The sequence below is a fragment of the Protopterus annectens genome, chromosome 2.part0 (assembly GCF_019279795.1).
Source record: "Protopterus annectens isolate FY-2018-M chromosome 2.part0, PAN1.0, whole genome shotgun sequence".
In the NCBI taxonomy this organism is placed as follows: Eukaryota; Metazoa; Chordata; order Ceratodontiformes; family Protopteridae; genus Protopterus; species Protopterus annectens.
Window position 1 is genome coordinate 177,716,754 of NC_056728.1, and position 15,332 is coordinate 177,732,085.

The 15,332-nt window shown below is 38.4% G+C and overlaps 1 protein-coding gene across 1 annotated transcript in view; it reads right to left on the bottom strand.

The window, feature by feature from the left end:
• LOC122793011 (abl interactor 2) overlaps positions 1 to 14,347 on the bottom strand; it is a gene marked incomplete at its 5' end in the record, with an annotated part of 151,771 nt that extends 137,424 nt beyond the window's left edge. Inside the window, 1 exon segment of the mRNA XM_044060644.1 lies at positions 14,174 to 14,347. Within this exon segment, the coding sequence (XP_043916579.1) occupies positions 14,174 to 14,347 (174 nt within the window).
• Positions 14,348 to 15,332: the final 985 nt, after the last annotated feature.

Genomic DNA, 15,332 nt, shown 5'->3' on the forward strand with positions numbered 1-15,332 from the left:
TACATTTTTGAAAGAAAGACAAACAAGTATACTTGTTAAACTCACAGCACTGAACAATATGGAAAGGGGAAGCACTGACTGTTTAAAACACCTTAAAGTGACAAAAATGAGTAGTCAAACAGATTACGGTACAGTGGGACCCTATCAAAAGGGGTGAGCAAGAACAACTGTCTTTAGACATGCATTGTAGGTTTGGATGTGTGGGTATTGCATCCTGAAAGTGTGAGATTCAAAAAGTCTGCACTTCAGCATTAGTGTGCTGTGCTCTTAATATCCTCCAAGAAAATAAAGTTGGTTTTATATATGCATAGAAAAAAGGTTTACATTGTGCTAGTTTGGTGTGGACAATTAACAGGTGGGCAGGACCCACGTGCAGGTCACCAATGTTTATACATTTTGGCACAATCTGACTGTGGACATATGTCAGGTTAAGGTATGGGCATCAGGGATGTCCTTAATATTTTATTTATTTATTTTATTTTACATTTGTTGACCGGGCTAGTCTAGCTGGATATATGTCCATTTTCAGTAGAGGCCCAGGGAGAAAAGCTCCACACACATAAAAAGCACAATATACCAAAGAAGTCATATATGTACATGTACACAAAATTCAAAAACAATAGAAAGTGTCCAAAAACGACTAGTTACATAGTAAATTCAGGAAGACAAAGAAAAATACATAGTCAGTTGAAGGACGCCATTATTATAGTTCAAGGCTAATTTTTAATGGTATCATGAAGAGAATAAATAACAATAGAGTACAAGAGAAGAGGAAAGTAAGGAGTGGTAGAGAATTTTTGGAAGTAGAAATGAAGCAGTAGACAGTAAGGAGAGAAAGGAGAAGGAGAGATGACAAGGAGAGGAGGAGAGAGAGCTGGGAGAAGAAGGTAGAGCAAGGGTAGCCATGCATAGGCTAAAGGTAGCCTAGGAAGTAGCTTAAAATGGTCAGAATATAGTAAGAGGAGTGTAAGAAATTGAGGTAATAGTAAAAAGGGGTAGGAAAGAATGTCAGTCAGGTAAACTACAGGAACAGAGCCAATGATTTTGAAAGTATAGCTTGAGTTTTTGTTTGAAAAGAGGAAGCGATGAGATCAGAGTTATATCAGTGGGTAGCAGATTCCATCTTCTACCAATAGTGTTTGTGAATAAAGAGTCGCCGGCATAGTTGTTAGAACTTATTGAACTGGTCAAAAGTTTACAAGAGGAACGAAGGGAGTTAAGATTATTGTAAGGGATTAAAAGTTGTGAGAGTATAGGGGTATTGTCAGGTTGATACAGTATTTTATGGGCAATAGTGAGTTGTGAGACTAAAGATAATTTTGGAGTTCTAGCCAGCCTAAATGTCTCAAATTAAGACAGTGATGGGTTCGATAGGGGTTCCCAGTGGCAGCGGGCAATGCTGTTATAGCAAGTGGCAAGTTTGTTAAGGTTAGCCTTCTTAAGGTTGGTGAAAATAGGTGAGGCATAAAAGAGAGTGGCTATGAGATGGGAGAGGGCAATTTTAGCTCTAGAAGATGGGGTTAGAAATAATTTGATACGGTATAAGGATCCTATTTTTCTGTTGACTATTTTAATGGTATTGTTGATGTGTTGATCAAAAGTGAGTTTATTATCAATGGTTATTCCTAATAGTTTAGTTGTTGTGTCAGGTGAGATGACAGTGGCATTATTTGAACAGATAGTGAAGTTTAAAGGGGGGGTCCGAGAGGTAGGGGTGAAGAGGAGAAGTTTAGTTTTTTTGGCATTAAGAAGGAGGTACCGTCTAGTAAACCAGGTTTCTACTGTATTGAAGATATTTTGAGTCAGTGAGTGTAGTTCTATAGAAGAAGCGGAACAAATAATGGTGGAGTCGTCTACGTATTGAATACAGGTAGCTTGAGGGATAACTAAGTGAAGGTCATTAATGAAGAGGGAGAAGAGAAGTGGACCAAGAATAGAGCCCTGAGGGACTCCAATAGAAATTGGCAATAAAGTAGAAATGTGGTTTTCCCAAAGAACAGCTTGTTGCCTGTTGCTCAGATATGAACTAAACCATTTAATAGCAAGGTTATCAAATGAGAGGGATTTTAGGATGCTAATTAAAGAAGGGTGATTGACCATGTCAAAAGCTTTAGAAAGATCGATAAATAGAGCAGAAGTGAGAAGGTTATTGTTGCGATTCTTGTTGATAGTATCCACAAAGGAGAGGAGGGCAGTGGTGGTACTATGGTATGGTCTAAAGCCATGCTGGCTATTTGCTATAATGTTATGTGTAGAGAGATATTGTACAAGTTGCCGGTGAATACATTTCTCCATAATTTTTGCAATTGGTGAGAGGAGAGCAATTGGTCTGAAATTTGAGTATTCAAGAGAGTTACCACCTTTGTGAAGTGGGATAATATGGGAGACTTTCAAGATGTTAGGGATGGTTCCTTCTTGGATTGTCCTATTAATTAGTATGGATATAGGGTAGGCAATTACTTTAGCTGCCTTTTGGAGAAAAAGAGGGGACTTTATCAGCAGAGGGGGTACATGGTTTTAATTTGTGAATAAGTTTGTAGATAAAAGAGGTACAGATAGGTTGTAGAGAGAAGTAGAAAGTGTCTGCTAGGTTACTAGGGGGATAGAAATTGTTGGAGTTCAGTTGTTTAGCAAGAGATTGAATAGTTTCTGAAAAGAAAGAGTTAAAGGCATTAGCTGTTAGGTAAGGGGTGTCTGGGTCAGCATTGAGTGGGGAGGGAGTTTTGGTTGTTCCAGGGGAAAGGAGTTTATTTACAGATGACCAAAATTGTTTAGAATTATTTGAATGAGTTTCTTGAAGCTCACAGTAATATTTTCTTTTGTCTGTGATTATTGCTTTTTTGGTCAGATTTCTAAGTTGGCGGAAGTGAAGAAAATCAGAGCTGTTTCTATGGTGTCTCCATTTGGCCCAAACTTTATTTCTAGAGAGGATTAGTTTTTTAGTTTCATTGGAGAGCCATGGGGCTGTATTAGATTTCATTCTGATGGTACGCTCTGGAGCATGCTTATCAAGAATAGATAGAAAGGTTGAGTTAAAAATAATACAGCTTCTTCAATAGGAAGTGACTTTAAAGGGTTCCAGTTGCATGCATTAAGTTCGGCTTGAAATAGGTCTGTTTTGAAATGTTTGGTAGAGCGTATCTTTCTTATGTTAGGGAAGTTTAGACAATCAGTTTTTTCTCTTGTGATAAAAGTTAGACAATGGTCACTAATATCATCTGGCATGGTTCCTACGTTATATGTCATATTAACTTTGTTTATAAGTATCCAATCTAAGATACTTTCTTTCTTGCTGGGTTTGTTAACTCTTGTAGTAGAGGTAATAGCTTGGGTGAAGCCATTTAGGTCAATGTGAGAGGAGGGAATGTCAGCATTAATAGTATTCCAGTCTATGTTAAAGTCACCTAGGATTATGGTTTCTTGGGGATAAGAGGTAGAAACCCAATTGAGAAAGTCTTCTGCAATAGGTATGTTGTTACCTGGAGGTATATATCATATGATGTAGAGGACTTCTTACCATTTAACTGAAGTTTAGTAATAATAGCTTCTACTTTGCTATCTTGGGTTGGACAGGCTGGGAGGGAGGAAATATTAAGATGATCTTTGAACAGAATTGCTACGCCACCACCTTTGCGTTTTAAACGGTCAAGTCTTACTATGTTATAGCCTAGGGGTAGGATCTCAGTATCTTTTGTGACTGGCTTTAGCCAGGTCTCTGAGAGGCAGAGGATGTCAAAAGGGTGTGTGTCAAGGAGGGCATGAAGGTAGGGAACTTTGTTATTTATACTTTGAATGTTAAGATGCCCTATGAGAAAGTTATTATTAAGGCTTGGAGATACTAGAGGGGAAGGGTATACTGGGCCTGGGTTGGGGTGGATGTCGCCGTCTTGTAAGGTATGAATAACTGGTTTCGTTGAGAAGTTATTCTTTACCAGGGTGAGAAGTTTCATTTTTCTATTTGAGGGTAGGGTGTAGTTGAGGTGAGAGAGTCTATGGAATTTAGGTAGATGGTAGCTAGGGGAGGAATTACCATTTGAGAAAAAGGTGAAAGATATGTAAATTGTGGATGTATGTCTCTGTTTATAGTTGAACTGGTTGTTAAGTGGGTTTTCAAAGAAGGTAAGAATGTAAGCAGAGAGGAGGAGGATTGGGAGAATAAGTAAGAGTACAGGAAGGGAAGGTCGGTGGGGAGCCATTATTAAGTGAGAGTCCAAGAAGAAGTGGAATTATAGTGAAATGTTATAAAAGTAGGAAGGAGATAGTTAGAGGGGAAACAAGGGAAAGTAAGGGGTTTCGGAAGTGGAGGGGACAGATAAACTAAGTGGAGAGATAGAAGAAAGTAGGATTGAAGGAAGAGGAGGGATGCAATTAAAAGGATGGTAAGGGTGGCTAGAAAAAGAGGAAATGGTAGGAGGGAGGGTGTGTAGGGAGGTTCACAGTTTGGGAAAAAGAATGATAGGATGTAGGGGGTAAGGGAGTGTCTAGAGAGCTATAAGGTTAGGACCCTGGGGGTGGTGGGGGGGTAGGGAGGGGGCGGAGTGAGAGGTGAGATAAGAAAGGAGACAATCAGGTAAGGAAGGTGGGATAGCAGTGTAGATAACTAGAAGGAGTAGGATAGCAACCAGAGTGCCCAAGCGAGGAGAGAAGTGACAGGTTTGAGTAGGTCAGTGTAAATGCATACAGTTGAAGAGAAAAGAAAGGTAAAGTTTAAGGGAAGGCGAGGTTGCTGATGTACACAAGAAAAGCTCTAAGGGAGATAGCAGTATGAGCAGGAGGAGTAAGGGGTAAAAGAGAAAAGATAAGACCAAATTTTAGCTATGTAGCCTAACAAGGGCTAATTAAAGCCAGTAAAAGCAGGATAAGTATCCATGGTGGGATGAGACCACCTACAGTATAGTATATGTAGACAGGAGGGGGAGGGGGAGAGCAGAAGTAAGACAGTAGAGAGGAAGGGGGAATTAAATAAATGGCTGAGGGACAACTGTTTACACAGGGAGAGTGAGGGCTAAGAAAGGGTGGATACTGGCTGCTGGAGACTAAGGCACAGGCAAACTAAACCTCTCTATAGGAAGACCAAAAAGTGATATTGATCACTGCTACAGCAGCATAAGCTATATGGGTTATATCCTGCATAGGATGTAACAGCCTGACAGCTTTAAAAACTTCAGGGCACTTTTCACACACCTAAACAGTTAGTACGCTCGATCTGAGCTGACTAAAAATGCAGGTTTGGATGTCAAGCTTTTCTGCTAAGATGGGTGCCCTTCTGCAAACTTTTTTTTTTTTTGGGGGGGGGGTGAAACTATCACATTATTTTTTCAGTTTAAACAAATTTTTTTGTGAACTACTTTAATGCTATGGAAAAGTATTTTGCTCGACTGTCAATTTTTTGGATTTTTAAAATAGGAGCACACTTTTCTACTTTTGAGTAAAAAGTTGCAGAAAGTTAATAAAAACTACTTTTTTCTGTGGAGAAACTGGTTTCTGGTTTGAGGGTGAAGAAAGTATTTAAAGTGCTTTTTACTATGTCTGGTGGGTGGGAATTGATTTTTTTGCTACTTTCCTCTTGTCAACTACTGATGCTAAGCTTCCCTGAGAAACTAGCACAATTTTTCAGCTTGACTGTGGCACAAACTACCCATTGCTTGGTTGGACTTTCTGCGGAAAAAAAGAAAAATTAACTAAGCAGCCTTTGCCATCACAGCGGGCTGGTGATTTGTCACAGCCACAGGTGGGCAACTCTGCTGCAGTTAAAACTCTCTTCAGAATACTCATCTTTTTCCTCGGATCCATCTGGTGTTGTCCATACAGCTACATCTTCTTGCGGCTATTACTGTGCCCGCCCCCCAGTGGGCATAGGACAGCCACTCTTGTCGGTCATGAGAGAACGGGCAGGGGATTTTCCCCTGTTTACACACACACAAATATTTCAAACACAGGCATTAATGCCCTTCTGGCTTGCCAATATACCAAAACACTTATTTCCATAATAAATGTCCAGGCTGTTCTTAAAAATATCTTAAGTAGTACTTGCTTTAATGTAATTTGTTAGTCTATTCCATGCATAAACTACTCTGTCAGAGAATCAGTTAGTACACTTCCCATTCCTATAGTATCTTCTACACAGGTTGTCTGATGATTCTCTAGTACTTTCTGACAACCCCAAACAGTCCCAGAGGTAGTTGCCTCTAAATGCGGTACATATCTGAATAAGATCTCCTATTAGATGTATTTAACAGACACTGTACACGTTCAGATATTTTAGTCTTTCATAATAAATTTCATATCCATAAATGCCCTTGGTATACTTCCACTGTACTCTTTCCAGTTTATTCATCCTTTTTTATAGGGTTTCCATATTGTTATTCCATACTTAAGTTTGGGTCTAATGTAAGAATGACCTAATCATTTTTGATTGCCTAGACTTAATATTTTTGTACAACCTATAGTTGTATAACTATCATTAACCAATTTGTTGATATGATTAGAAAAATTCAGAGCCGAATCTACCCAATATACCCAGGTCCTTAATGAGTCCACAGGTTCAATCACTGTGTGTTATATTAGTCACCTTTCAATTTATGTCTCCCAAATCTCATATGCATAGCTTTTATGCATTTATCAGCATATTATTCTCCTGTGCCCAAATGGTCAATTTAGTCAAGTTATTTTGCAGACATGCCTTATCTGTAACACACGTAATCAGTTTTACCCAGTTTCAGGTCATCTGCATATAGGGCAATATTTTATGTTTACCAGTGACCTACTATTGCCTTCATCTTCTTTTTTGGTCATCTGCATATAGACCGTAGAACACCTCAGATGAAAGTTGGATCTGAAAGATACAATTTAAACAAGTAAGGGCCTAGGACAGAGTCCTGTGGGAAACCCTGACTGCAACCAAGGATTTCACCTGTCCAGTTGTATGATATTTGCCATGTCCTATGTGTAAGCCATGCAGCTATCCATCTTATAAACAGTACATCAGTACCTAGTTGTACTAATTTATTGATTAGTGCTTTGTGTATGACCCTGTCAAATGCTGAAGTTAAATCTACATAAATTATATCACAGCACAATTTCTCATTCACAGCTGTTACTATATTGTTATAAAACATCATGTTACAGGTAGTAATAGATCTATTTTCAACATATGCATGCTGATGCATGGTTTCAAGTTCCAACCTATCCAGTTCTGACAACTTATTCAGTATTACCTTTCTCCATTACTTTCCACAACATGAAAGTAGACTTAAGGGTCTATATGACTCTGGGTTTGTTCTACTCCCCTTTCCTTTAAAGACAAGTTGAATAAGCGCATGTCAACAAATCTTGAGGAATCTCATATTTACATGACCTAGTGAATAATAGATGTAATGGTACCGTTAAGTTCTTGCTGAAGTGTTCTCAGGTCATTGTTACTAATTCAGTCTCCTCCATGCATTTTGTTTGGATCCAGTTTACGCATTTCTTGTTCAATATAATCTAAACTGATTCCAGTACTTGGGGTTACCTGGATGTCACTAGGACAACTCATCACCCCTTGTGTGAAGCCAAACTGTTTTGCATACAATTTTGTAAATATATCTATAATCTGTTGTGTCCGAAAATAAATTTTAGAATCTGCACAAATTGTATCAATTTCTATGTCTATTCCTTCCACATCTGATCTATAAAAAGGTTTCCTACTAAGTTCAATACCTTTATATAAATTTTCTTCAAAGTTTTCTTGATGTTGTCTCTCACTATGCTTAATCTGTTTGTCCAACTTGTTTATTTCAATTTTCAAATTTGTAGTTTTACCTCTCTTACATTTCTTATATTTTTTGTCCCTCACCTTAATCAGATATCTTGTTCTTATGGAAATATATCCCCCTGACATTGTATGCCTAGATCCTGATGTTAAATATACATTTTTTTATTTTTTGCAGTCAAACAATTTCTCTTTCAAAACTTTCCACATTCCATCTGCAGTTTTTCCACTGAACACTTCACTCTAGTTAGTTTTACATAGTGACTGTTTTGCTTCCATATAATCTGTAATTAACCTTCTGTGCATTGGTTTAAATTTCTGTTTGGCATAATTATCTAGCAACAAATGAACCTTTATATCCCCATGATCACTGCACATCAACGGTGGTAAAACGTGACTTGAAGTAACAGTAATTTCTTTAGGAACACAAACAATGTCTAGTATGTTTCGTCCCTGATTGTAAAAAAAAAAAAAAAAAAAACTATCTGAAGCAATTATTGTTCCTGAATACATGTTGTGAATAATTTCCTTACTAACATTGTTGAATCAACATCATTCCAGTCTGTTTCTGGAAAATTTAAGTCCCCAGCTAATATTACTCTTCCCCCTCCTGTGTTTCATGCAAGAAATGTATGAATTCCTCTAGGTCAACCGCACTTGACCTTGGAGGTCTATACATTCCCAACAATAGTTATATGTTCCAGGGTGGTCTTTATTATCCCAGTTACAAAGTCTATAATACTGGTGTTATCAGTGAACATGTAATAATCACAGGTCTCATAAATGTCTTTAATCCCTATCATAACACCTCCGCCTGATTTTTTTTGTTAGAATGTCTGTTACAGTAAACATTTATACCCGGACAGAACTGGTTTCCAGTCGTTATTGCTTAACTGTTTCACAAACAATATCAAACTTGTGCAACGTAGCAAATTTTCCAATAAAAGAAAAACATTACTGTTCCTAGCATTAACCATCAAAGATGCATCAAACGTTGCTGTGTATGAACTGTTAACTTTTTGACCTGGCAAAAATCCTGCCTAGTGTTTGCCAAATATTGCAAAATATCTGCTGCAAAAATTCTCTTCCTTATCTTGACAAATGTAAGCCATCCTGTATGAACATGTGTGTGCCCAAAACTAGGTTTGTTTGTCTAGGATGAAACTTAACCAGAATGCTGTGCCCATCCCTGGGGAAGTTGTTGCCAGCAGTACTAGGTCTGTTTGCCCCAACTTTCCTGGAAGAAAAGACATGTGAATGGGAACTCAGACCATTTTTTTTCTGGAGAGGAGTAATTTATAGGGATTGTCTCAGGATCTTCTGCAGGCTACTGACCCTTTTTTGCAAGGTGACTTCTTGTAAAAGGAAAAGGGATTCTTCTTTCCATGAAAAGGTTCAAATATGGAATCTGAAGGGCAATTTGAAAGGTCAGATGCAGGTTTTTATTCTTAGGTTTCTGATTCAAATACTCATGAGAGTTTTATATCTGAATCTCCCTGTGAGCGTTTCACTTTCTCTGAGACTATTTCCAGAATGAGCTAGTTTATTTTAATGGAAGAACACTGAGGTTTCTCCATCCCTTACAAAATACTAAGAACTGCGAGACCGGAATTTCCAGACTCCTCAATCAATGCTATCACCACAGGATGACGTGTTGGTCAATGCATGTCACTTCCCCTGACTGCCAACCTGCTGCCGTTAAGAGAGCAGATGGACTGTGCAAAGTTCCTTGGTCTTCCAAGTTTTTATACATTAATCCCATACCTGATCCAGCAGCTATAGCTTTAGTTACTCCCATCTGCTGCTAAATATTTTAATGCTAATCCTTCTTCAGACAAAGACCGTAAAACGTTTGATAAGTTTGGGGGAAGATGTACGCTTTTGCAGCCTTTATTTTTTAGAATTCTGAATTATCAACCATCTGTATTATGATTTATATAGAAATTGTGAAAGTATGAATTTCTTAGCTACAGTCTCCTCTTCTGAGGAAAAATCTGCTTTATGTAGTCTACTTTCTTCTCTTTTGTCTACTCACTACTCATTGTGTGAAGGGTTTATGATTCTGCAGATAATGTCCTTGCAGCAGTATCTACAGTGTGTTTATGACTGGAAATACTGCTTCCAGGGTGTTGCCACTGGTACTGTTTTGAAGAGGTGTGCCTGGCTGTGTTCGCACAAAATCCCAGATGTCATAAATGAACCTCTTAATTCTACTTTGGACAGAAATTTAGTCTTTGGACCTTCTGCTGCAGAGGTTATCGAGATCATAGACTTGCAAACAACAACCATCTAACCAAGGTCAGTTAGGGAACATGGGTATAACACTGGTAGGCTTGTAAAGGCCCCAGGGGCATTAGCCTACTAACCTCCTAGAAACCTGTGAACCTACAAGTGTGACGCACGAGGTACGCTGATTTTTTTTCAGCCCTCCCCCTCTAAATTTCCAAGTGATTTACTGCTTCCTTGTCCATTTTAGCAAGAAATAAACAGTCTCGGCAAACTGCTGGCAAGCACATGTTTAAAAAGCAATGGCAGGAAAAAAAGACAGTGAAACAAGGCATAATGACTACTAAGGGACTCCCCCACGGCAGCCATTTACCTCTTCAAGAAAATCTAAATCTTCATTTTGGTAACAGACCGTTTCAGAGATAAGGCTTCTGAAGCTGATACATGTATAATACAGATGGCAGTGGGAGGAAATTCTTCCTTTCCACTGGATTTCTCCTCAGCCGCCAGAACAAACCATTCTCTTCCCTTACGTGATGTGTCAGCGGGAAACAAACAGTTCTTCATTCCCATTTGGGAAAAAGGATTTAATTCAAGAATGTTTTTAGAGCCAAAGAAAATTCTTCATACAATGTAAACCTAAAATGTTGTGAATAAAAAAACAAAGCAAGAAGCAAATGATTTCCCCTTTCCCATGGTCTTTTAACAGCCGCTTTCTAACAAACTCTTGCATGAGTGATGTATAGTCAGATGAAATGCTCTCTAGAAAGAACATTTCTGCAGCTTTTCTGAAGAGCTAATGTTTTCTTTCCAAGTTTTTTTTTAGCAGCTGAACAGGACCACCAGGTATCAGAGCTCTCAAACAACAACACTATTCTTCTCAAAATGACAGTAACAGCAAAACTGCAACCCCAACATCCTGAACCCAACCAAGATTATTAGCATTTTCCTGTCCTTTGGTTTTCAGATCTAGAGTGCGAACCACTTACAGTAAAATGCAAAGAATGCTTTTTATACAGTTATGAAGATCCAACCATTTTCATCAAGCTTGAGTCAGGCAAATACCCCACTTAACACTTCTCTCTTCCATTTACAGGAAGGATGCACACAATGAACACTGCAGAAAACATGACAAATAGGTTTGAACACTGAGACACCTGAAATAGTGTGCTACCTAGAAATAACCACCAATAAAACAAACGACACATTCTTCACAAGGATTTGCAATGTCTGAGCATGATAATGGGCAAAAAGCATTACATAACCAAAAGAAGTCTCTACGTTTTTTTCTCCAGTTGGCCCCTTAGCCTCAGGAGACACCTCATGCAGACTCTTAACTGGGCAAGTCCACTGGGCTGTGAAGAGGTAGATTTAAAATTTCCTTCAGTCGGACTCTCAAGAATAGCAAAGGTGATGCCAAAACTGATAGACATGGTTTTATGTGACTTTGTGGAGGAAGGCAAAAAATGACTAATACAGCAACGATGATCCAGAGGAAAGCAGAATGTAAGAAAACACTGCTGTTGCTGTTGAGTCTCAATCCAGAGAAAACATTCAAAAGAGTAAGATGGGACTTTTATGAATAGGGCAATGGAAGCATCTGCATTTCCTGATACAATAATAAGGCTAATTAGAAGGCTGTATGAGGAATCAGAAACAAAAATCAAAGTGGGAGGGTTCCTCTCTGATAACTTGTGCCTGAACAGAGGAACCAAGCAGGAATGTCCTCTTTTCCCTTTACTTGTGTTACATTTAAAACTACTGGCAAAAAAGGAGGCGGGACTCAAACTCAAAGATATAACTGGTATGATGCTCAAGAAAAGCTGGCTTTATTTGCAGGTATTTTGTACCTGATGGAACCAGAGCAGGACATCTCAGTGTTATGCAATATCTTGATACAGTCATCTATTTTTTTTTTTGGTGGGGGGTTAAGACAAAACAAAGGCTATAGCTGTAAACTAAGCCTTTGGTTCAGCAATACCAACACTTCAGGGGACATAAAATGAAGTATTTATGAGTAAGGTTTAAAAAGGATTCTTTTATGGCAGCTATGGATATGCAGGAACATACTAAACAGCAGGAACATACTAAACAAAAAAGAACACAAACTGAGAAGTTGGAAGCTCTTGCCTATGGATATGGATAACAAGATACAAACATAAAAATGTTTTTAGTCCCTCTAAGTGTTATACACTGGTCAAGCATATTTTTATCAATGGGAAGAGCAGTTGTGGATGGTAATTAATGAAGACTTGAATGATTATATCTGGAAGGGAAAAAAAGGCAAGAGTCAAGTGGGATAAGCTGACCCCCACAAAAGAACAAGGTTTAGGATTATCTCATTTGAGAGGCATATTTTACAGCTACTCAGTTAAGGCTTTTATACATAACACAGACAGAAAACTACAATTAAAAGTGGAAATGGATGATGAAGTAGGGGGCTAACAAAAAATAAGAGTGAAATTTTGGACATAGATCTATAAGGAGAATATCAAGTGTCATACAGATTATTATATTCATAAAGTAGCAGAAAGTATACTGAGAATTAAGGCAACATGGGAATAGAGAAAGGAGATTCTGCTGATAGGGATGACTGCAACTAGGGGTACAGAGAAAAGGCAAGAGGGGGCTGGAGTTTACTGGAATTTACTGGAGGAAGTTGGCAAAGGATCCAAGGTACTGGAAACAAATAATTAGGCATGGAACGGTAACAGAATGGTAAGAGGCCAAGACATTTGGATTACAGGGCAGTGATTATCTTCCCTATCAGGGATTGATAATAGAGTAGAGAGAAAGGGATAGGTGAATCCTAAATTAAAGAGCTGTACTGGCTATTTTTTTTCTGAATCTAGAACAGAAGCTGCTGTTTAAAAAGGGATAATTTGCTGGGCACATAAGATACTGCACAGTAACAAGACTCAGAGGAAGCCAGAAAAGATTGACCGAGATTAGATAAGCAATTCATACAGAAATAATGGGAGGACGTATGTAAAGCTCCAACACATGCAGCAAAATCTAGAATATTTAGGATTTTTACCTGGAAGTGTTTGCATACACACTTTTATACCCCAAGCAGACCCCAAAGAATTTTTCTCAGACAGATGGTAATGTTGGAGGAGTAATGAGGAGGAATTAAGTACCTGGAAGCCTATGTTCTTGGAGTGTAATGAGTTGGCAGGCTTTAAAAATTCCTTACAGAGTACTCTGACTATGCTATTATCTATTAAGACTCCTCAGTCTAAGCATACATGTAATGGAAAATTTGCCATTAATACCCAGGTGGTGACAAGCAGCCAGTCTCAGTTGCCAAAATCAATTCCCTAACCTCAAGGTTGAGGGAATCTGCCCCACCCCTACCATCCAATTGGATTTGATCAATAGCTGTAAATACGAATTAATGGAGGGGGTTCTCCATGGCATGTTTCGCTAAGGCATTATCCAATTTACCCTTCATTATAGTGTACAGGTGCTCGAAAATAAGCTTCTGCAATTTTGGCGGTTCTCCAGACATAGAAAATAGGGCAATGAGTACATTTAGCTAAGTAAACGACTAGCGAACTCGAACAATTGTATCTATCCTGTACTTTATATCTAATGTTTCTTATGGTAAAGGTAGAACCCGTACAGATGTACCTACAGTAACGGCACATATTGCATTTAAACATACCAATTCTGGCATCTGTAATCTTAGGTTTTCTTTCTAGTAGATCTTTTAAGCTTAGACCTCTTCTAAAAGTTTTAAAAGTATATGAGAGGGTGTAAGCATTTCAAATATTACAAGGAATCTAGGTTGGAAAAATCAAATAGAACACCTTTTTAAAATTTGAAGTAATTTACAGAATAAAAATATTAAAACACTAACACATGGATAAAACAGTTAAAGCTGACATTAATTAAAAGATGATGAACAGTAGTGAATTACCATCTAATTAAAAAGCAGTATGCAATGTCAGTGTCTGCATTTAGACAAGAAACCTTATGAAGACTCTAAGCTTATAATACAAGTACAGATTATTAAAGCTAGGACAAGAATGGATCTTAAAACAAAATAAGGACTAACGTAAGATACTACTTTTTCCCTTAAAAAGCATGTGCATTTATTATAAAAGAAAAATGTTACTTCACAATCCATGCAAATACAACATCCTACAGAAACAGGCCCTGTGTAGTGTAGCATATTCAAAATATCTTAACCTTTTTCTAAATAGCTCCTCGGTGCCCAAGGAGGATCTTCTTCTGCATACGGATCACTATATTCAACTACAGCTGATTCTTCTTCCTCATAATCTTCAGGAGGTGGTGGCGGAGGAGGGGAATCATCAAAGACTGCCTCTTCCACTGGTGGAGGAGGGGGTGGTGCTTCTGAAACTAAAACAGCAGCAAGTATGAGAAAAGGAATTCTAGGTAACAACTTTAAAATCTATAGGGTGATTTTTAAAAATAACTATTCACAATCTACGAAAACACTTTCAAACGTGTGCTCTGCCTAAAAAAGCCTTTAACAGCTACCCATAACTTGTCATTAATAGTGTAGATGTCTGTTCCGAAAGACTGCAGGGAAAGTATACATATGCAAATATATAGTGATATATATCCATATCTATATATACACAAATACTATATACAAATCACATTTTATATATACAAACATTAAAAACTCACATTTTACATTACCTATAAAATTGCATGCATATATGTGTGTGTGTCTGTGTGCGTACTTATTTGTTTACCGGGAAAGCCCAACTGGACACGGTACCTTTTTCAGCAGAGGCCCGGGGAGAAAAGCTCCATGAGTAAAGTACAGTTTTGTACCTACCATAAATGTAGATGTTCGAAGATCCACATTGCTGCAGTCATAACCTGTGGGTAGTCCGCTGTCCTCGGTCGGCCCAAATACCAAAGTGTTAGGCTGGCGTCGGTCATGGTCAGCCAGATCTGACGCCAGTCAATGCGCCGTGGTACAAAAGCGCATGACCGACGTCATATCCTCAGTCTTTTCTTGCCCCAGATGTCAGAAGGCCCTAAAAAGAAAGGCCATAGCCAAAAAACACAAAAAACATCCAACCACCCATGTACAAACAGTATTTACAACCCAAACCATACAAGCACCCCAAACTACAGTGGGGAAGGAGGGAGGGTAAATTGGACTGCAGCAATGTGGATCTTCGAACATCTACATTTATGGTACGTACAAAACTGTACTATGTTCTTCATCTCACATTGCTGCAGTCATAACCTGTAGGTAGAATCCCAAAGCAAAGGTAAAGGGAGGTTGGTAAAATCAGAAAGCATTGGGAGCAGCTAACATTTCGCCAAAGCAAAAAAAAAGTGGTAAAGGAAAGGTCTTAAAAGC